The sequence below is a fragment of the Protomyctophum bolini genome (assembly GCF_963924005.1).
Source record: "Protomyctophum bolini genome assembly, chromosome: 9".
Classification (NCBI taxonomy): Eukaryota; Metazoa; Chordata; class Actinopteri; order Myctophiformes; family Myctophidae; genus Protomyctophum; species Protomyctophum bolini.
In genome coordinates this window covers 4,116,387-4,139,194 of record NC_137870.1, presented here as the reverse complement: position 1 = coordinate 4,139,194, position 22,808 = coordinate 4,116,387, and the positions used below count along the sequence as shown (strand labels likewise).

General features: G+C 43.0%; 1 protein-coding gene across 1 annotated transcript in view; it reads left to right on the top strand.

Annotated features, from left to right (window-relative positions):
* The first annotated feature begins 7,167 nt into the window (after nt 1-7,167).
* Nucleotides 7,168-22,808, top strand: part of dhx34 (DEAH (Asp-Glu-Ala-His) box polypeptide 34) — a 30,362-nt gene continuing 14,721 nt past the window's right edge. Inside the window, exons 1-7 of the mRNA XM_080772227.1 lie at nt 7,168-7,397; nt 10,797-11,019; nt 12,104-12,488; nt 13,800-14,111; nt 16,179-16,433; nt 18,331-18,433; nt 22,360-22,577. Of these exons, the coding sequence (XP_080628353.1) occupies nt 7,316-7,397; nt 10,797-11,019; nt 12,104-12,488; nt 13,800-14,111; nt 16,179-16,433; nt 18,331-18,433; nt 22,360-22,577 (1,578 nt within the window). The 5' untranslated portion in view covers nt 7,168-7,315. The remainder of the gene's footprint in view (nt 7,398-10,796; nt 11,020-12,103; nt 12,489-13,799; nt 14,112-16,178; nt 16,434-18,330; nt 18,434-22,359; nt 22,578-22,808) is intronic.

Genomic DNA, 22,808 nt, shown 5'->3' with positions numbered 1-22,808 from the left:
ACACTTAATCATTATAAGGTGCAATTCAATGACAACCACAAACACTTCATATAACTACGATTCTCTGAGGCTTTTGCATACCAACCAAACCCGGTTATATATACTTTACATTTGAGCTTTTCACTTATACTACATTTGATTGGATAACCAATAGTGCTCTCACCTCGCTGAATCAGTGTAGAGGCGTTTGACGTTACAATTGTAATGACGTGCACTGCACACACAGATATGGGCCTCATTTATCAATTTTGATGAGAATTTCGTGTGAACTTCAGCCACCGCATTGTATATTGTAGCCATGGTTCACAGAGCAAACATGTATTTACACGTTTGCTCTGTAAACGTATAGCAGCCTCGAAAAACAGGCTGCATGACATGAGTCTTCACGACAGCCATGTTCCAGGGATAGATAAATTGTCAATCGATAAATCCATTTGGCCTTTCAGTAGGTCAGTGGGCTCCTAGTTAAGTCTGGGTATACATGGTTAAAATGGTTGTGTTTAGGAATTAGCTTATTGATGGTTATAAGTTCAGGTATACAGTTAAAACGGTTAAAATGGCTGTGTTTAAGCATAGTTTACAGATGGTTAAGTTCTATAGTATACCGTCAAAATGGCTGTTTAGTTCGGTTAAAGTCATACTGTGTACGTTTTTCCAAAGTAAACATTTTTAATACAATTTTCCAATGGCATATTTTTCGCAAAAATACATAAATGTCTATTAATGTCTATTAATACTATTTTTAGTCACCAGTGTCTGCCCCGTAGCAGTGTTGGTTTCGTCGACTAACTTTTTCACTGACGAAATTAACTAAATCAAAACTAAGCTAACATGGCGACTAAAACTAAGACTAAATATACTTTGACAATTTCGTCCGGGTGACTGAATTGTGACTAAAACTAAATGAAAACTATTCAAGAGACTATGACTAAAACTAAAAATAGAAATTTGCTGCCAAAAACAACACTGCTATACACCAACATATTCAGGATGCACAATCACTTCTAAGTATATCCGAAGAAAGCTTAGCAGGCACTAAATACTAGTACACGAGATGCATACTAGCTTTGCCACCAAATGAGGTATACTTTCCTAAAAACCCTATACCGCATATAGGTACGAAACAGTAGGCTGAAAATAGCATACATTATAGTGTGTGGCTTCTTCAGACACCAGATAATATATTACTTACTATAGTGAAGCCAGCAGCAAAAAACAAGCTATGAACAGATGATGTAAATGACACGAAAAATACTAAAAAAACAAAACAAAGGTATCAGTTGTGTGGTTTAGTTCAGGGTAAGGATCTGGGAGGGACGGCGTCGGTAACCAATGAGATCGACCGACCTCAAACCCCTGGACTCAGTCAGAGCTTGTAGAAATTGTCTATAGTAGCCAGCTTTTAATTAACATACATTATGTTAAAGCAAAATTTCAGAAATGGAATAAGGAACTGCTGTGCATGATAAAAGTAAAAAATAAAACATCTTTTATCATTGGCCATAAACAACTTATTACTTGAATGAAAAAATCCTGCTACTCCTGTGTAAATACCTACAGTAGTAGTATAGGGACATTATTTGTATCTAACTTGATAGATGAGGCCCATTGACAATTAGGCAGCCCCAAGGAAAGACAAAGAGTCCCCCATGCTGACCAATTAGTCAACCCGTCTTTGCATTTGAACGAGACACCACCCGGAAATAATGCAATGTGCAATGAACAAAGTGTTAAAAGTACCACACGAATGACACGGTGACCCCTAAAATGATGATAAGCAGTAACTGAAAACGTAGTGAACGATAATAAGGTTGTGACACGAAAGACACAACAACAACATGTCTTGTGGGGCAGCAGCACCGCTGAAGTGGTAGAAATTATACCATCAGTAAAAACCACCTGTGTCCATTTCTATCCATTTGTTCCTTATTTCCCTGAGTCATGGAACATTTGTGTAACTCTGGGAGTCGCAACGTGGATAGATTTATACACAGAGGAGTTTGCTTCGTATGCCGTTTTGAATTCTCGTTTGGAAAGAATGCTGACCCATGCGAGACGCGTTAACTCGACGGCGAATGGGCCGAAAGGTATCTTGTTTTGTTGGAACCTCAACAGTCGCTTGTTTACTGAATGTTGCTTTAAATATGAAAAAGCTGCTACTTTCCTTCCCACTACCTCTGAGTAATCAGTGAGGTGACGCGGGAGAACCGGAGACATTCCTTCTAGCACTGGCGTCACATTAACAGCCCAATTTATAGTGTCACAATACTTTTTGTCGAATGACATGGTCACGCCACCAAAGTATCACCTCCTCCGAAAATATCTAACCACCTTTGACCTTTGCGCGTCCCTGTTTTTGCACGACACCGTTAAAAGTGCAACAATGGCCTTATATAAACTCCTGTGACGTTTCCTTCACTACCAAGAAGAGCCCCATAGAGCATAGTTCATAGTTTCTTATCACTCGAATGCAATGGAGCCAGGACTGGACCGGGAGGGTCGCATGGAGCCGACTGGCTGCGGTTAGGAAACGTGGAAACGCAAGAGACGACGGTCGCGTTGTCCGTCTAAAAACCCTATAAATATAACCCTAACACGAACCCTAACCTCGGTCTTGTATAAGTCAGTCATTTCCACGATGTTTTTGCTTCGCAGTAATTTCACTATCTGTGTTTCCTAAGCGTATATAGCCAGTATATATAAATGCAGTTAGGCCTATAGCAGGCTCCACTATACAGGCGAGCCTGCTGGCTTCATTGCATTCAAGTGATTAAGTAACCTATACTGGCGATTATATCGGTTGATGATACATTTCGAAAGCAGGAGAAAAAATCCCAACATGGAGAATCACTTATAGAGATGTCAGGAAGAGCTGTTGAGAGATATGCCCCCACCGGGCGGTCGTTTATAACTCCTCGTCACCACCAATGCAGGACGCCAACCAACCAACCAACCAACCAACCAACCAACCAACCAACCAACCAACCAACCAACCATTTACTAGGCTACAGTGTCTCTCAACCCTTTTGTAAAGGCAGTCTGTGGGACACATGCTCAAAAGACAATTCATAAACCATGAATAATGAGGCAACACAAGATGTCAGAGTTATAGAGTATAAGGATTTTACTCGAGTAAGGAGACGAGACTTACATGACCTGTTCATGTATGGAAATCCCAGTCTGACTCCCAGAATGGTAAAAGGAGACAACTTTTATAGCTCAGTCCCACACAAAACAACCCCCAACATAGAGCCTCAAGGCATTCACCAGATGGGACAGTGACATCATAAACAAACAGCCGAACAGCACCAAACTGTAACTCGGAGTATTATTAGATGTTTATCACGAAATTTCCACGACACTTTTCAGGCCCGTGACCATACCGCAATCATATTCGCAATCATATACCCTGACAATTAAGCACTTGTAGGAATGTACGGAGTTGTTTGACTCGGTTCCACAGATAAATATTGTGGAAAAAAATAGCAGATCTTACAAGCTCGCGATGCTTCGCAAACACACGAGGCACTAGTAGTGAGCTTGTGGATTGTATAGCTATTCTAAATTTTGTTTTTTGCGTCTTAAGTTATTTGAAAAAATTTGGCCAATGTTTGACCTTTTTTATAGTATAGTTTGTTCACTTTTGATGCAGTGATGCTTTTTGTTTCACTTCACTGTCATCTGTGTAAACTTGAACTTGTGTGGACCCCCCCCCCCCAAAAAGACCTGGTGGTTCCCGACTCACAGGTTGTGAACCACTGAGTTACTAGACTGCTACAGTATACCCTCCCATCACACTCAGACACACGCACGCACACACACACACACACACACACACACACACACACACACACACAGACACACACAACTCGCTAGTGCTGATTCAGAAACCATGTTGCGAGTACAGTACAGAGTCATGAGATCACATTCAAAGCCCCCCCCCACCCCCCATTCTTAATCTTAATAAATGTGCCTTTTGATTTGATTAATCAATAACTATATGATTTCTGATGTAAACTCTGTGTTATAAGTACCATTTTACTTTTTTGGTTATTGATTTTCTTTCGCCGATGTGCATATTTTTTAACAAACCGAGAGAAAAAAAAATGTACGTATTTATTATTATTAGTTAATTTCAAAGTAATTGATTGAAAAATATGACCTGTTTATTTATTTATTGAGATATTTATTCTGATTCCTTATTTATTTTTTTGGAGAGCGGTTTTTAATCTTCCGTGCTGTCTTACTTCTGACTTTGTGCCAACGTGCTGCTTTCAAGTGTTACGTAACATATCGTGGGTTTGTATTATTATTAAACCCTCACTCTATATTTTAAATGGATGTTAGTTTTCTCTTTATCGTGTGTGTGTTTGTAGTCAGTGTATTATATGTCATTCGTTCAGGTGTGTGTAGTCAGTGTATATGTCATTCGTTCAGTAACCATGTCTTTCACCCCCGAGCTATTAACCCATTTGGACAGTTTTCTTTTTCTTTTTTTATCCCACGATTTTGTAACCCATTTTTCACCCCTGTGCCAATCATCTACTGTGATCCTGGGCTCTACACACCCTCCGCCAACCTGGGGAGAGCAACGGACTTAACTCATGCTCCCTTCATGCCTGAGTGTCCAAGTTGCTCCTTTACACCTGACAGGGGGGAGTTTCCCTGGTTGGACGTAGCGCGTGGAAGGAACACGTTATTCCAACCAGTTCCTTTCCCCTCCATCAGGCGCCCCGGCTGGCCAGGGGGAGGTATAGTTTAGAGACCAGGATTACTGCATGTTTTTGTGAGGGTACCTACCCTAGGGGACACGGGGAGAACATGCAAACTCCACACAGAAAAACAATGTTTCTATATCAGTGGTTCTCAAACCATTTCATGTCAAGGACCCCCAAAAAGTTATTTGTAATTGGCCGCCGGAGGATTTGAGTTAACAATGAACGTATTGTTAACATGCGCTCAAAGACTTGAGCGCATGCACATTTTCAAGATTTTTCAAAGTGCCGCGCTACGAGCTTGTAGATCTGCTATTTTTCAATAGCTAAAGTATAACATAATGCGTAAAACACCAAAAGGGGTTCCCGTCCTGAATGGGTTGTCTGAAAACAATGTTCAGTGACAATTTAGATTTTATTCATTAACGCGCTGATTTGGACGGGACAGCGCATATTGATAAACATTACATTATTTTGTAAAATGTAGTACACGGAGGAGGAAGAAGAAGAAGAAGAAGGTACATATCATTGTCAGTATCATGGTCAGTATAATGTCAGCATCATGGTGAGTATAATGTCAGTATAGTATATACCTATTATGGTCAGTATCATATGGTCATTCACTCGCGTGTAAAGATTAGCTAATGTGGTACAAAAGCACAAAAGCTGCGAAAGATTTGTAGGTCTTTGTATGAAGAAAGGTTGAAGGTCCAGACGAAGATATATTCTTCAAGTCAATGTATTGGTATATAGGAGCAGATTACATGCAGGCTCGTGGAGTTCTGCTCCTATATATACCAGGCTACCAGCCTGCCGACCAGGCCGTGGCACTCACTGACTGAACGGGACAAGCTTTCAGTTGACTATACAGTATACTGTGGATGTTATGCATGTAGGGTGAAGAAGACAGTTGACCTACAGTATACTGTGGATGTTATATGCATGTAGGGTGAAGAAGAGAGGCCTGTTGACCTACACAGTATACTGTGGATGTTATATGCATGTAGGGTGAAGAAGAGAGGCCTGCCTCATCCGGCAGAGACCAGCCGTGCTCCGAGGAGGACATTTTCCAAGTTGGTTTCACTTGTCACGGTCCTGATGTGGCCCCCGAGGCCCCGACTTAGTATTTGAGGCAGGCTGGCAAGGTGTTGTACATGCGTTTACATACATGTTCGTATGAATGAAAGGTTTTGTGAGTCGACCACAGGTGACCATATAAGCTTAGGGATATTTTCCACTAATTAGTCCAAAAGCACCTACATTTTGCATACATATACTGTAGATGTAGCCCAGGGCATGCTCTAGTGCGCTAATAATAACCAGGGCTGGACTGGGTCAATAATTATTCTGACCTGACATTTGGCACGGACCGGCCCACCACAACCAGCACACAGATAGATACTCTACACGGTAGACTAGTATCTATCTGTCGACGAAGCAAGGCGGTAGCGTCTACCGCCTTGCTTTGTCGAGGCAAACAAACAAACAAACAAGCCCTAATACCACTGCTTTTATACTGAAAGTGCAGAAGATAAATGGAGCGGCCCATTCATTGGGCGGCCCACTGGGCCGATCTAGGTGCAGATCTAGGTGATGATCCGTGTATGGCTATCCAGGGTTTGATGAGGTCAGTGTCATGATCTTCATATATGGAGACGGTCATATAATGGAGCGTGTCACAAGGCGTGACGCACTGACAGCCATACATGGAGTGTGTCACCAATCTAGAGTTGCAATACATAGACTTTTCAAAAAGTATTTATTTAAAGATGATTATGTCGCGGACAAAGCCAACTGGAGTTGTGACACATGACATGACAATAAACACAATGTTTTTTGCTGATCAAATCATTTGTAAGAAGAAAAACAAAACAAAAAGTGTTGTATCCTGCTGTCTGTCTGTCTGTCTGTCTGTCTGTCTGTCTGTCTGTCTGTCTGTCTCTGTCTCTGTCTCTGTCTCTGTCTCTCTCTCTCTCTCTCTCTCTGTCTCTGTCTCTCTCTCTCTCTCTCTCTCTCTCTCTCTCTCTCTCTCTCTCTCTCTCTCTCTCTCTCTCTCTCTCTCTCTCTCTCTCTCAATTAAATTCAATTCAACAGGCTTTATTGGCATGACGTTTTACAAGTGTTGACAAAGCACAATCACAGATATGACAAACAGATAAAACAACATAATATCAATGACATGAAAAAATAATATAAAATAAAGCAGGTGTCCTACTGGTTGTCCCTTTTCTTGTGACAGGAATTGACATATTTTGCAGCCAACTCTCTCTCTCTCTCTCTCTCTCTCTCTCTCTCTCTCTCTCTCTCTCTCTCTCTCTCTCTCTCCATTAGGGCTAATGTCGCGCGGATCTAATGTCGGTGATCCATGTTTTTGGGGAACCTTTAAGAAACGCACCGGAAAAGGTCCCGTCGTGTTATTGTTCCGCCAGTCTTTTTGGATCTAACAGGCATTGAACGCATTTAACTGCAGAACGCTGCTGCTCTAGCATAAAAAACCCGAAACCAAACCAAACTGAACTGACCTAAACTAATCTATAACAATTAATAACTTCGATATGGAACACACGGTTAAGTTTTGAATAGACATTGTTTGTAATAATATGGAATGGGACTGGGACAGTGCACAGTGTCGCGCTCAGCTGAATGAGATATTTTTCCGTCAACATGATTATATTCAAGCAGGTAAGTGAAAGTTACCTAAACTCACCTAGCCACCACTGCTGGATTTATAAAAACTACTGATGTGTTAGCTGCAATTTGCAACTCTAGATTTAATAATGGGATTTATGGGAATTAATCTAGAGTTGCAATACGTACCCTCCATTGACTCCCCACTCATCCCCAACCATGCATTTGCTTTTGCGATCTGGTTGTATTAAACGACGTTTAACAAACAACTCACCAACATTGCAGCTGTAGGGCAAGCTTGTTGTTATAATCTTCTTTCAATCTGCCAAGCGTTTGTTTCATAAAAATCCACCGTAGACATGTTGGTGAGGTACATTTAAAAACATTTAACAGAGACGTACAAATATACACTTCTGTAGAAAAACAGGACATATAAAGAAAGTAAAACCGGGGAAAAGCATGTACAGTAACAGTATGGGGAAGTGTGTGTGTGTGTTTGGGGTGATCATAATTATAGTCTAATATTTTCGGTGGTAAGGTGACCACCGAAAATATTGAGAGGGCCTATTCATAGTCTGGATTTTCGGGTGGTTTGCTCTTCACCACGGCTCCGTATCAGTCAAAAGGGAGACATCGAAGAGGAAGGACGGGTGGGGCGGGATCGACATGTGGAATGTCAGAACCGATCCATATATGCAGATATAGGTGATGATCCAGTCTTCTCCGTGTATGGCTATCCAGGGTTAGGGTCAGTGTCGCGGTCTTCATATATGGAGAAGGCCCATATATGGTGCTATATCAGGCTAGCTGGTATATTGTGTCAGGAGGTGTGACGGACTGACCGCGCTAAGACGCGCTAGGCGCAAGAATTGTCATACATATCTAAATATGTATGACATTTTCACAATTCCATAGCAACCATATGTAGCCCTATAGTTGCTATCGTGATCAATTTACCATATTAGGGGAGGTCGGCACGCATCGACATCCTTGATTGGTCAAACCAAACCCATCGGCTTCACGGATTGGCCAAACTGTGCGTGACGTTTGTGCATCTGAAACAATATAAGTGAAGACAGAGAACATTCCGTGCTTTTACACAGCAGGACTCGACCAATAGGATTTCATCGGTCAATAGGACATATTCTAGTGAGTAATGTTACACTGGGCGGAGCGTCTGAGAGGACCAGAGACAGCCAATCAAAGAGCTGTGACAGTGAGACACTGTGTGTACTCCTTTGGAGGAGACTGTAGGGACCACGACGAGAAGAAGATTGATGTGAACGTCTTCAACACAAAGTCTTTGATCTGGAGGACGTTGACCCCAGCAGTGACACCTGGAAGAGAACATCGCCTTGAGGTTCCCTCAAGGCGCCATGGCCACACAGCTGTTCTGATTGAAGACACTGTCTACCTCTGGGGAGGGGGGACCTACAGAGATTGCAACGTGCTTTATGCATTTGATGTCGACGCCCACAGATGGTTCAAACCACAGGTTTCTGGGACTGTTCCAGAGGAGAGGTTCTACCACTCAGCCTGTGTGTTGGGGAAGGTCATGTATATTCATGGTGGATCAACCCAGACTGTATACACTAATGACATGTACAAGTTGGACACCACCACAATGGTCTGGAGTTTAATTAACACCGGAGGAACTCCACCTCCTGCTTCATCACGTCACTCTGTTACCATCATCGGGACAAAGATGTTTGTATTTGGAGGCTGGTCGATTAAGACCACCTACAACACCCTCAGAGTGTTTGACACAGAGACCAACCACTGGCTGGACACACCTTCTACACAGATTGTTACAGCAGGACACTGGGATCATTCAGCCTTTACCTACAATGGAGAGCTGTACATATGTGGTTGTCTCTACGGTAACAAGTATGATCTGTGGAAATTCAGTCCAGAGATCTTCTCCTGGAATAAGGTTGAGCCCAAGGGGAAACGTCCACATATGTTGAATAGGATGTGGCTGTGCTGTTGCATGGTGGGAGATCGTGTCATCCTCTTTGGAGGACACAACACACCTGGTGACCTGTATGTCTTAGACTTAAGTCCTAGCCTCAAGACATTATGTAAGCTAGCAGTTATTCAGTACGGTCTCGAGCAGTCTGAACTCCCACACAACATCAGGTGTGAACTGGGCACTGGCAGCCATGACTAGCTACAATTCCCCCCCACTCCGGACCCCCCACCCTGGCGGGGGAGCGCTATCATTCTAATCTTGCATAGGACCGCCTGAGTCATACAACTGATACTGCCTGCTTGATTTAACAACGCAATATGATTTTTCGTCGTTTTATATTTTATTATTGACTATTGATTATTTAAAATAAAAAAAATTGTGCCCCCTCAAAAATCTCAATTGCCCCCCTCAGTCATTTCATCCTGGCGCCGGGCCTGCTTAAAGGCTCATACATAGTCTGAATTTTCGGTGGTGAGGTGACCACCGGAGCTGTAATAACGTGGAGCGGTGGTGAGGTGACCACCGGAGCTGTAATAACATGGTGAGTAAAAACAGAGAGAAGGGTATAGGGCAGAGCGGTGGTTTTCTCTTCACCGGGGCTCCGTGACTTCATGTTGTGGTTGCGGCGGTCACCCCACCACCGATAAATCAGACTATAATGAATAACGCTTTAGCCCCTTTCGGTACCCTCGTCGTTACCAAAGATAACTGAGGGTCCCGAAAGGGGCGAGTGGGGACTTAATTCACAGGAACCTGCCGTTTCGAATGTCAGGCAGCCGTCCGTATAGGTGCTCGATCTTTGGCAGGCTCTCCTTTAAGGAAGATTCTACAAGTCAGTTCAGTTCAGCAAGGTTTTCTGAAATGCGTATGTCAGACGTGGTTCTGAAACGTTTTCATGTCAAGTTGGGAATTTTTTGCAGGGATCCCCAGAAGCAAATGTTGAATGTTTGCTTAAAAAATTTAATTAAATAAATATATATATGGTAGCTGTGTTGCTTACAAGCTGTACCTCGTTGTAAAATACAATACCAATTGGTAATATTAACGATCGACCAATGTTACGTTCCTGAACTTTTTGTGAGGAGTTTATATTCAAAGATTTTGCCCCAATTTTTAACGATTTAAAAAGATTGCAGATCTACAAGCTCGTAGCGAGCTCATGCGCTATGCAGAGCTTGTATATCTGCTATTCTTATAGTGGTTAAAATAGCTAAATTCTAACATGACACAGGTGCTGTCCCGGTCCCTTTTGGTGTTATCATCACGTTATGCTTTAGCTATTGAAAAATAGCAGATCTACAAGCTCACAGCGCGCCACCGAGTGGCGCGCTACGAGCTTGTAGGTCTGCTATTTTTGAAAAAATCGAAGAAACATATAGAAACATAGCTTTTGTCAGAAAACCGTCAGGATGTTTTAGAATCTGATCTCAGGTCAGAATGGGTTAAGTGACCTGACGTTGAACCTTTCCCGTTTTTCCTAGGTAGTCCAGAACACCGGGAGTTCTGGAACTTCTTTGAACGCTTCCAACGGTTCAAGACGAAGAGGGACAGCTCCGGGCACGGAGCGCCGTCCGACGGGAGAGAGGAGGAGGAGGAGGGTGGAAGAAAGACGGCCATCGACCTCGGCCTTCCGGACGAATACGACGCCCGCTACCGCATCAACGTGTCGCTGTGCACGCGGGACGTGGAGGAACGCCTCGGCAGGTCGCGTTTTAATGTTTCTATTAAAGGGACACTTCACCCTTTTTGCAAAAAAATAATATGTTAATGGCGTTTAGAAGCTTTAGAACACTTTCCTGGGAGTCTTTATGTGTGTAATATGTGGTTTTAGATATTTTAGATTGTAACAGTGAGCCTGGGGTCTCTGATGTCATGGACACTGGTCTCACTACCTTCCTGGACTACAATTCCCATAATTCTTTGGTGCACTGCTCCTCCTTGTGGATAGGGGGGAGAGCTGTCTTACTGAGACATGTAGTCCAGGAAGGAAGTGAGCCCAGTGTCCATGACATCAGAGACAACAGACTCACTGCTACAATCTAAAATATCTAAAACCACATATTACACACATAAAGACGCCCAGGAAAGTGTTCTAAAGCTTCTAAACGTCATTAACATATATCTTTTTGCTTAAAAAAAAAAAAGCTTTAAGCTTTTTCAAAATAGGACAGACAAAAAATAAAAAAGACAAGACAAAAAGAAAAGAACAGGGCATGATTTAATTCTAAATGAGTCATTACATTGCATTACACTTCTAGATTGTGTAGAGTGGAGGACATAAACTAAATGCTGAGGTTCAATGTGACATTTGCGACAAGGTGATCTAGAAATGGCTGCCATAGAACATCAAACTTATTTGAGTTGTCCCATCATGTCATAGCGAATTTTCTCCATATGTAATATACAAGTAAGTTCCGTTAACCAGGTCTTGAAATGAGGTACTTCATCCCATTTCCAGAGTTTGCAATTACCATACAGGGCATACAGCATTGTATTTTGTACAGAGACATTGTGATTTGACGGTATTTGAGAAGAACAAAAAAGTGCGGTCTCTGGGTCAGGTTCAAACACACATCTATACACATCTGAAAACCATTTAAATATATATCACACCAAAATTTATACAATTTTGGGCATGTCCAGAAGAGGTGGGGTCAGGGTACCTTCTGCCATTCCACAACGATCACATAGTGGGGATGTAGTCGGGAATATCCTGTGTCATTTAGTTTTTGAGTAATGGAGTCTATGCATAACTTTAAACTTTAAATATTAATTGATGCCTCGGCAGGTCAACGGAACAACAGCACAGACCCAGGCACAGATCCTCGGGGCCTCCTCCCCCGGGGCCCCGGGAGGTGGCGGACTGCCGCCTGGCCCTCCTCCACTTCCTGGACTTCAGCCAGAGGCAGAGCTTCGGGAAGCTGGCCAAGCTGCGGCGGGACCAGCGGAACCTGCCCATCTTCCAGTACCGGGAGCGCATCGTGGATCTGGTGCGGCGCCACCCGGTGGTGGTGGTGGCCGGGGACACGGGCTGCGGGAAGTCCACCCAGGTGCCCCAGTATCTCCTCCAGTCGGGCTTCACTCAGATAGCCTGCACGCAGCCTCGCCGCATCGCCTCCATATCGCTGGCCAAGAGGGTCAGCTTCGAGAGTCTCAATCAGTACGGCTCAAAGGTAACGTTTAAAAGTGTGTAAATAGAACGCCGAAGTCCCTGACGTAACTCGCTCATCCCTTCGAGTCCCCCCTGGTTCGCGGAAGTAATTTCTCTATGGAGAATAACATGGGCTTCATCTTTAAATCGTTTCATATAAGCGTTGTGGTCCAAAACTAAACAAGCTGTCTCGGCGTTATTGTCAGGGAGGTGTCTCTGGTATCATTTGCGACAGTCAGTCACTCATATATGATACAGTCTGTTTCTAGCGAAAATCTAACTAATTCAGTAGCAGTAACATTAGCGTTTTCTCTCAGTCAGTTGATTTGTCATATCCATATGAGTGAAGCGGCCGGGATGACATGTTTATTTTTCAAACACAGTTCTTATATGAGGCGATCTAAAATCCCCCCTATGGGGATTACAATGCAAACAAAAAGTACATGAACCTGTGGATTTGCGCCCTCTACCAATATTGACGTCAGACTTCGGTGCTCTATTGTTATTAGGCTTAAACCCGTTATTGAGTCCTGTTTTAATGTGAATATCAACTAGGCGTGCTAAATAAAAATCTACTTCATAAATTGATCGTGACGCGGACATGGACGATTATTAATTGATTCTCAATGGCAAAGATGTTTTTATTTGTTTATTTTGTTTTGAATGTTGGTATATAATTTTTTTTTTTTTTTTTTTTAAGAAAGCTGCTTAATGTTTTAGTTTGTTTTGTGTAGTGTAATAAAAGATGATGGAAGTAAATCAGTTTTCATTAGGCATATTTCGAAAGCACTTTTGGCCTGAGGCCGATTCTAAAAACACCTTCTAAAGCCTGACCTAAGTTTTCTGAAAAACTTCAAATATTTAAATAGCAGCATCAATTTTTTTGTAATTTTTGAATACTGTACATACTGTACAGAACCCAAATATGGGTTCCCGATCTGACTGGGTAAAACACCAAAAGGGGTTCTCCCGCCCAGAATGGGTTAACCCATTCTGACCGGGAACCCATTTTGGTGTTCAATTTAGCTATTGAAAAATAGCAGATCTACAAGCTCATAGCGCGCCACCGAGTGGCGCGCTATGAGCTTGTAGGTCTGCTATTTTTGAAAAATCGAAGAACGACTGACATTTTTAGAATCTGATCTCAGGTCAGAATGGGTTAATCAGACCAATGTGTGTCCAGTGGAAACCTCGTATGAATCTGATCTCAGGTCAGAATGGGTTAATAAATGGAGATGCATCGGTAATCGATCGGGTAGGCCCATGGGAGCATGTATAATGACGAGTGACTTTGAACTTGCAACCGTCGTCGTCCCGGTACTGTCGCACACAGGTGGGATACCAGATCCGCTTCGAGACCACCCGCACGGCCTCCACCAAGCTGCTGTTCCTCACCGAGGGCCTGCTCCTCCGGCAGATCCAGCAGGACGGGAGCCTGGCCCAGTACCAGGTGCTGATCGTGGACGAGGTGCACGAGAGGCACCTGCACTGCGACTTCCTCCTGGGCGTGCTGCGCACGCTGCTCGCCCGCAGCCCCGACCTGCGCCTGATCCTCATGTCGGCCACCATCAACATCAAGCTCTTCTCGGACTACTTCGGCGGCGCTCCCGTGCTGCAGGTGCCGGGCCGGCTGTTTCCCATCCAGGTGAGGCAAGGGGAGCAAGGAGGACAAGAAGCATGGCTTGTTGTTTCGACGAAGAAGAGTGATCGCTTAGAAAGTCATTGTGACTTTCTGTCTGTGTGGAGTTTGCATGTTCTCCCCGTGTCCCCTAAGCCAAATTCCAATGCCCCAAATCTCGGCCACTCGCTCACTCCAGCATGGTGGTGTTACGGTGAAATTGGTGACCTGCTGAAATAATGTGAAAATCTTGCAGACATCACATAATGTCAGTGTCCGAATGAAAATCGTTGCAGTTTGTTCATTAGCAAAGTTCAACCTATAGCGGTATTCAGGCCACATATTTAAAGACCTCCATTTAGTTGTGTGAAGTCCACAAGATGGTAACATATTTCGGCAGGTCGCCAATTTCACCATGCTGTAGTGACCGAGTGGGAGTGAGCGAGATTTTGGGTATTGGAATTTGGCTCTAGGGTAGGTATATAACCTCACAAAAAACATGCAGTAATCCTGGTCTCTAAACTACCTCCCCCTGGCCGGCCGGGGCGCCTGATGGAGGGGAAAGGAACTGGTTGGAATAACGTGTTCCTTCCACGCGCTACGTCCAACCAGGGAAACACTCAGGCATGAAGGAAGCATGAGTTCAATGTTGGTGGAGGGTGTGTAGAGCCCAGGATCACATTAGATAATTGACACAGGGGTGAAAAATGGGTTACAAAATTATTAATTAATTAATTAAAAAATATTTAAAAAAAGAAAGTCATTGTGCGGTCATACAACACTGATGGTTTGCAAGTTCACATACAGTATATTCCAAGCGATTGAATGTCTGACCATTTATTTTCTCAAATATTCCTCCAAATATCAGTGTGCAGTCTTGACAGTCTCGGATTTTTATTAACCCATTTTGGGGAGGGAACCCCTTTTGGTGTTTTAAGCATTATGCTATACTTTAGCTATTGAAAAATAGCAGATCTACAAGCTCATAGCTTGTAGATCTGCTATTTTGTATGTCTGCTATTTTTTTGAAAAATCGTGAAATGTAGTGCAAATCTTTGAATATATATTCTTTCAGAGCGAACGTTTTTAACTTAAATCTTTGCTTCTGGGGGGTCCCTGGAACAACATATTTCCAGATGGCGGTCGGCAGCAAATTACATAAAAATGTTTTGGGGTCCTTGACATGAAAATGTATGAGAATGACTGACATAGAAACATGGGGGTTTTTCAAGAAAGCTGTCAGGATTTAGAAGACATTTGTAGAATTGACCTCCCGGTATGTTATGTTATGGTAGCATACATCTCATAATAAGCGAGGCGAGAATATAAAAGCCATTTTGCAGTGTTCCTAAAATGCGCCTCCGGTCTTCATCGTCCGTGTCTCATGTGCTCCGCCGTCTGAAGTGGGAATTCTTGGTCTCAATATTGATAAGCATAAGAAAACATCAGAAGCAGGACTCCGGCATCAAGATTAAGGCATCGTCCTCTTTATTCAGAGTTCTCAGTCAGTACAGCAAAATGGTAGCATCACTGCGTCCCAGTTCTCCCCCCAGCATCAATGAAATCATTCCCTTTATTCCCCAACAGCAAATAGACATTCAGTAACAGATGGTTTATTCAACATGTCCTTCTAAGGTTGGAGCTACGCATAGGAGACAGACACGCTATTCTAATAAGTCCTAAAATCAGAACAACACAAATAGTTACACCTTTGCTGACAGTGGTATATTTAAGCATGGAGGCACAGCTTTCAGATTGACAGCTTGCCGGTCACTTAGAAATGAGCTCAACGGTGAAAAATAGACTGGATGGAAGGATGAGAAATGGGGTGCAGTACTTAGTTTAGACAGTTTTTGGTTTAGACTATAGTCATTGGTTAGACCAGTCATTAGTCCTACAACTACAACCTATCTCAAACCCTCACCCTAAACCTAACCTCCCACAGGGCAGCACACCTAAACCTAACCTTAACCCATGTCTAACCAATGACTAGTCTAAACTAAGTATGAACCCCTGAGAAATGTATGTATATTTATGTATATGTGTGATTGTTCTATGTGGCATGTTCTAATATTTCTATGACACGCCTTTAAGGTGATCTACCAGCCCATTCCGTCCGAGGAGCAGCCCTCCCGGCAGGAGAAGCTGGACCCGCGGCCCTACCTGCGTGTCCTCCAGGGCATCGACCAGCGCTACCCCCCGGAGGAGCGCGGCGACCTGCTCCTCTTCCTCAGCGGCGTGGCGGAGATCTCCACCATCCAGGAGGCCTGCCAGGTCTACGCCACGCACACCCGCCGCTGGATCGTGCTGCCGCTGCACAGCACGCTGTCGCTGGCCCAGCAGGACAAGGTTAGAGAGGATGGCGTTACAACGCTTTTTTATTTTTTCATTGATTTTATTCCTTATTCCTTAGTAGTTGTTCTTTTTTTTACCTTTTTATGCCTGACCTCGAAATAAAATTAAAATGATCTAAATCCTCCAGTTTTCTGAAATAAATATTTTCACAATTTTTCAAAAATAGCAGACCTTTTATCTGTATTGTATTGTGTTTTTGTATGGACGTAGTGTTGGGTGCTTGCACATATGCACACATGGCATCAACGCATGGTGTTGTGTGCAGGCACACTACACTTTGTTCTTCTTTTTTATCATTCATTCATTTTTTAAGAGCCTGCCCAGGGACTACAGATGAAATTTAGCTTCGGCTAACTCTGGCCCATTTACATTGATGTGAAAACTGACATGTTGATTAATGAGCTTTGTCCCTGTCAAATAAATAAATACAAGCTCTTTTGCAGAATTAGAATATTCTGCAAAAGTTCATTTTCTTCCGTAATATAATTCAAAAAGTGAAACTTTCATATATTCTCAATTCATTGTGCATAAAGTGAAATATTTAAAACCTTATTTTTTTTTTAAATCTTGATGATTATGGTATACAGCTTTAAAAAAATCTGAAAAATGTATGCAGTCAGTACTTGGTCTGGGCTACTTTTTGAACAAATTATTTCATCAGCGTGGCGTGGCATGGAGGTGATCAGCCTCTGTCACTGTTGTCGGTGTTATGGAAGCCCAGGTTTGTTTTGATAACGGCCGTAGATTCATTTTTTATTGTTCAGTCTTATCGTCTCACACCTTCCTCTTGACAATACAACCTAGAGTCTCTGTGAGGTTCAGGTCAGGTCAGTTGGCTGGTCAGTTAAGCACAGTAATACACCAGTTACTAGTCGTTTTGGCATTGCCGGGCAGGTGCCAAATCCAGCTGGAAAGGAAAATGGGCATCTCCATAAATCCCGTCAACAACATACAGAAGCACAAAGTGTGCATACTGTATAATGTATAACATACCGTATGCTCAGGCGAACATGCTTGGGAGGAATTTCCACTCATGTTCACCTGATGTTAAAGTAAATCTCTTCAGAGCATGCTGCGCTCCCCTCTATACCGCCCCCTTGTGGGTTAAATGTAAGAAAGCAAGCGTGTGTATAAATTGCAGGTTGCCTATAATGAGTGCATATTGGATATTGTTGACAACACCAAGTGAGTTATTCTGTAGTGTGGGAGTATACACTTTTCATGCCTTACTGAGACACTTAATGTATACATTTATGTGTCGGCTCAATGAGTCTCAAAACTGCATAATTATGCTGCTATGTAACCCCAGCTTCAGTAGCACTAAAGGTACCGGTCTGCTTTTTGGAAGCACTGGTATGAATGTTTATTGTAAATTTGATGTTTTTATGGGTTAGGGGGTGTTTCTTCTCTGTATGTATGTAGTGTTTTATGTTGTTTATTGGACCCTGAGTCTGAACAAATAAAGTTGATTGATATCCTGGTAAATGGCATACTGTATATATGAAAGTTTCACTTTTTATATTACGGAAGAAATGCTGAACTTTTGCAGAATATTCAAATTCTTTGTGTATACTGTATATGTACATATATGGTGATCTTCACTATTCCTCTCCTACTACCGGAACTACCATTTTCTTTAATAATAATAATAATAATACATTTTATTTATAAGGCGCCTTTCAGGGCACTCAAGGTCGCCGTACAGATTAAAAGCAATACAAGAACACAGTTAAAAGCAGGAAAAAAAAAAAACTAGGGCACAGCCTGCAGCAGAAGACACTAGAGGTCACACAGAGTTATAGGCCTGCCTAAACAGGTGGGTTTGGAGGTGAGTTTGAAATATAGTGATAGAGTCCATGTTTAATTCCATCTTTAATCTCTTTACTTTTAGGTGTTCGACATCTCCCCTCCGGGCGTGAGGAAGTGCATCATCTCTACAAACATCGCGGAGACCTCTGTCACCATCGATGGCGTGCGCTTTGTCGTTGACTCGGGTAGGGAACTATAGGACGTACAGATGGCTTTGTTCTTTTTTTTTTTTTATGATTTTGCTTTTTGGCTTTTTGCCTTCATTGATGGTTATTAGTGCAGACAGACAGGAAAGTGGGAGGGAGAGAAAGGGGGAGAGACATGATGCAGCAAAGGCCGCCATGAACGGGACTCGAACACACGACGCGCTGTCAGAGGCCAGAGGCCTATATGTGTGGCATGGGCCTGGACCACTAGGCCAGCAGGGGGCACCCAGAAGGCTTTGTTCTTATTCAACAAAAAATAAAAAAAAATGTCCTGGCAGTTTTCAGAAAGGTTTCTGTCAGTGGTGTTCAATATTTCACGTCAAGGACCCCCAGAATTATGTGTATTTGAACCGCTGACCCCTATCTCAAAATATGTTGTTTCAGGGACCTCCCAGAAGCAAAGATTTGAGTTAAAAACGTTCACTGTGAAAGACTATATATTCAAAGATTTGTGCCACATTTTCACGATTTTTCAAAAATAGCAGACCTGCAAAATTATGAATCGATTTTGAATCGTTCATAGCTGGGATCGCGATTCATTTTTTTTGACACCCCTATTTATTTTATTTATTTATTTATTTGACAGGGACAAAGCTCATTAATCAGCTTAAACATTAATAATGTCAGTTTTCACATCAATGTAAATGGGCCAGAGTTAGCCGAAGCTAAATTTCATCTGTAGTCCCTGGGCAGGCTCTTAAAAAATGAATGAATGATAAAAAAGAAGAACAAAGTGTAGGGCGCCTGCACACAACACCATGCGTTGATGCCATGTGTGCATATGTGCAGGCACCCAACACTACGTCCATACAAAACACAATACAATACAGATAAAAGAAGGACAAAGTGTAGTGTGCCTGCACACAACACCATGCGTTGATGCCATGTGTGCATATGTGCAGGCACCCAACACTACGTCCATACAAAACACAATACAATACAGATAAAAGAAGGACAAAGTGTAGTGTGCCTGCACACAACACCATGCGTTGATGCCATGTGTGCATATGTGCAAGGCTGCAAGCACCCAACACTACGTCCATACAAAAACACAATACAGTACAGGAACAGATCGACATGGTACAGGGGACAGAACAACGGCAAGTGAAGTGAGAAATGACACCGGTGATGAATACTAAATAGTGCTGATAGATCTTAAAGATGAGGCAGGCATCTGCAAAGTGTTTAAAGCCGTCAAAATTAAATAAATTGTACTTTTTAACTATATGGCAGTGGTGGTAACGGTTGGGCTTTTGATCCAGTGTTTTTAATGTCTGTTTGTAAAGTGATTCTATGGGTTTTAAAGTTGTCTGATTTGTCTGTGACCAGGTTGTGAAACAGTAGGTTATGTGTGAAAAAATCATAGCATGCATGAAGAGTTTGGCTGCATCTGTTGTTAGATATGGTCTTATGTGTCTGAAATTGGATAAATTGAATTTGATTTTATTGGCTACATTTTTAACATGCTTTTTAAATGTCAAGTTTGAGTCTAGTGTAATTCCAAGATATTTAAATTCTGATACTACCTGAATACTACTACCTTCAATAAGAATGTCAGTGGCTACGTTTACATGAAGGGTGATCATTCCGAATAAATACTTCCGAATAAAATACATCCGATGTAATGTTTTTTGCCGCGAGTTTACATGGGAAATGGTCATTCCGAATGAGTGTTTATATGGAGAATAGAGGTGGGATCGGGCCGACTTTATACTACCCGAACCGAACCCGTCACCGACAGCTTTGTGTCCAAACCGAAACGAGCCCGACCTTAATTATTAATATATGCGCCTGGCCCGTGCCCGATACCCGACACTTTTTTTTGTTGAGGAAGGCACTTTAATAATTCCACTGACAGCATAGGCCTACAGCTTGCCTGGCTGTTACCTTTAGACATATTATGCCACACTATATGTCTTGCAAATTACCATGAAAGGGGTCCGTTTTATATAGCCTAGCCTACTACGTTGATAAATAGCAATAGTATAACACGCCGTGCACACTACAAAGCACACTGCACAGCACTGTGCGCAGTCAGTTGCATACACACCGTCATTATTACACACACACACACACACGCACACACACTCCTGCAGTTTTATACCAGCATTGATGATTGATTTGACATCGGCAACTCTGCATTGGCAATATTTAATCCACACAGCTTGTTCGTGCAAAGTTGCAAACTGCTATTCAATCAAACAATCCGCGCCAGCGGGAGGCGATTATTGGTAGCCTAATTTGCCATGGTCCATGGGCAGGATCGAGTAACTACTCAACTCTTCACTGTTCAACATCTAATAAATCAAACTATTTATATTAATCCAAAAATTGCGGTTTACATGTTGTCATGGAGGAGGAGGATTGCATCCGCCGTGGGTGAGTTCAACCTAAGCTAACTCCTGGCTCCTCTCTTCAGTGGTTCTTCCAGCTGCGCCCAATATAATGTAGCCTCGGATCCCTACGATCATTCTGTAGCTTCAGACCTACAGAATTGGCGTAGTGACTGAGGTTCACAATTTCACATAGGGCTACGTTCGCTGCTGCTGCTGCTCCACGTTTTTTTTGTGGATTTCGGATCTGAAAAAAGGAACAAAATAACGCGCTCTATGTGCAAACTCCTCGGCGCCGACGGCGCGCCTTGGATATGAGCGCCTTTGGAGCATGCTCAGAAAGACCAGAATGAATTTACATCCGAAGCAGTGTATACATGAGTCAAATTTCTTTCAATCGCATTGAAAATCGGAGTAATCCGGCCAGTGACATCGGAATGGTTTTTAGATCGCATCGAGCGTTTTCATTCGGATGTAAGTTTTTGTAGGTGTTTACATAACAACGTTTAATAGGATTGAACTTCTATTCGGAATGAAAAGGGGATTTAACTGCTCATGTAAACGTAGCCAGTGTCAGGGTCTGTGGAGTTCCGTGGAGTTCCTAATAGCCATGGACTTACTCAATGTGAAATTTGCTAATTTGAGACAAAGGGCATTTACGGTACCTGGTCCTGGTAATGTATTATTGGAAGGAAGGAAGAGCATTTTGATGGAAATGTTAGCCTGTGAAGTAATGGAAAATAAAGTGAACCACACATTATCAGCATGGGGGGCCTCCCCAGGAGTCCTTGAGCGGGTCCCCATGATTAAAATACATCAATACAGCAGATCTACAAGCTCCCGACGCTGCGCATCGCAACACGTGGTGACTGTGAGCTTGTTGATCTGCTTACTATTTTCACTATTAAATTAAAAGGACATTCATAATAACATTTGTGTCCATTTGTGTCCCGGGGGGGGGGGGGAGAGACACAACATTTCTTCTTTGAGTTAACCCATTTTGGGCGTGAACCCCTTTTGGTGCTACGAGCTTGTAGATCTGCTATTTTTTTTAAATCGTGAAAATGTTGTCTATCTTTGAATATATTCTTTCAGAGCGAACGTTTTTAACTCAAATCTTTGCTTCTGGGGTGAGGGTGGGGGGGGGGGGGGGGGGTCCCCTGGAACAACATATTTTCAGATGGGGGATCGGTGGCCTGATGGAGGGGAAAGGAACTGGTTGGAATAACGTGTTCCTTCCACGCGCTACGTCCAACCAGGGAAACTCCCCCCTGTCAGGTGTAAAAGGAGCAACTTGGACACTCAGGCATGAAGGAACCATGAGTTCAAGTCCGTTGCTCTCCCCTTGTCCCCCATATATGGGGACCAGGTTGGTGGAGGGGTGTGTAGAGCCCAGGATCACATTAGATGATTGACACAGGGGTGAAAAATGGGTTACAAAATCGTGGGATAAAAAAATATATTAAAAAAAACAAAGAACCACTGAAAAACGTGAGGTTTTTCAGTGAAACCGTCAGGATTTTTAGAAGACAAACGTTTGTGTGAACGCTCTGCTGCTCTCCCCCCCACTAGGGAAGGTGAAGGAGATGAGTTTCGACCCCAAGGCCAAGATGCAGCGTCTGCAGGAGTTCTGGATCAGCAGGGCCAGCTCGGAGCAGAGGAAGGGCCGCGCCGGGCGCACGGGCCCCGGGGTGTGCTATCGCCTCTACGCCGAGTCCGACTACGACGCCTTCGCCCCTTACCCCGTTCCGGAGATCCACAGGGTGGCGCTGGACTCCCTCGTGCTGCAGGTATAGGAGGACATTGTTATATGGCTGCAACAACTTGTCAATTGTATTATTATTATTATTATTATTATTATTATTATTATTATTAACCCATTTTGGGCCGGAACCCCTTTTGGTGTTAGCATTACGTTATGCTTTAGCTATTGAAAAATAACAGATCTACAAGCTCATAGCGCGCCACCGAGTGGCGCGCTACGAGCTTGTAGGTCTGCTATTTTTGAAAAATCGGAGAAC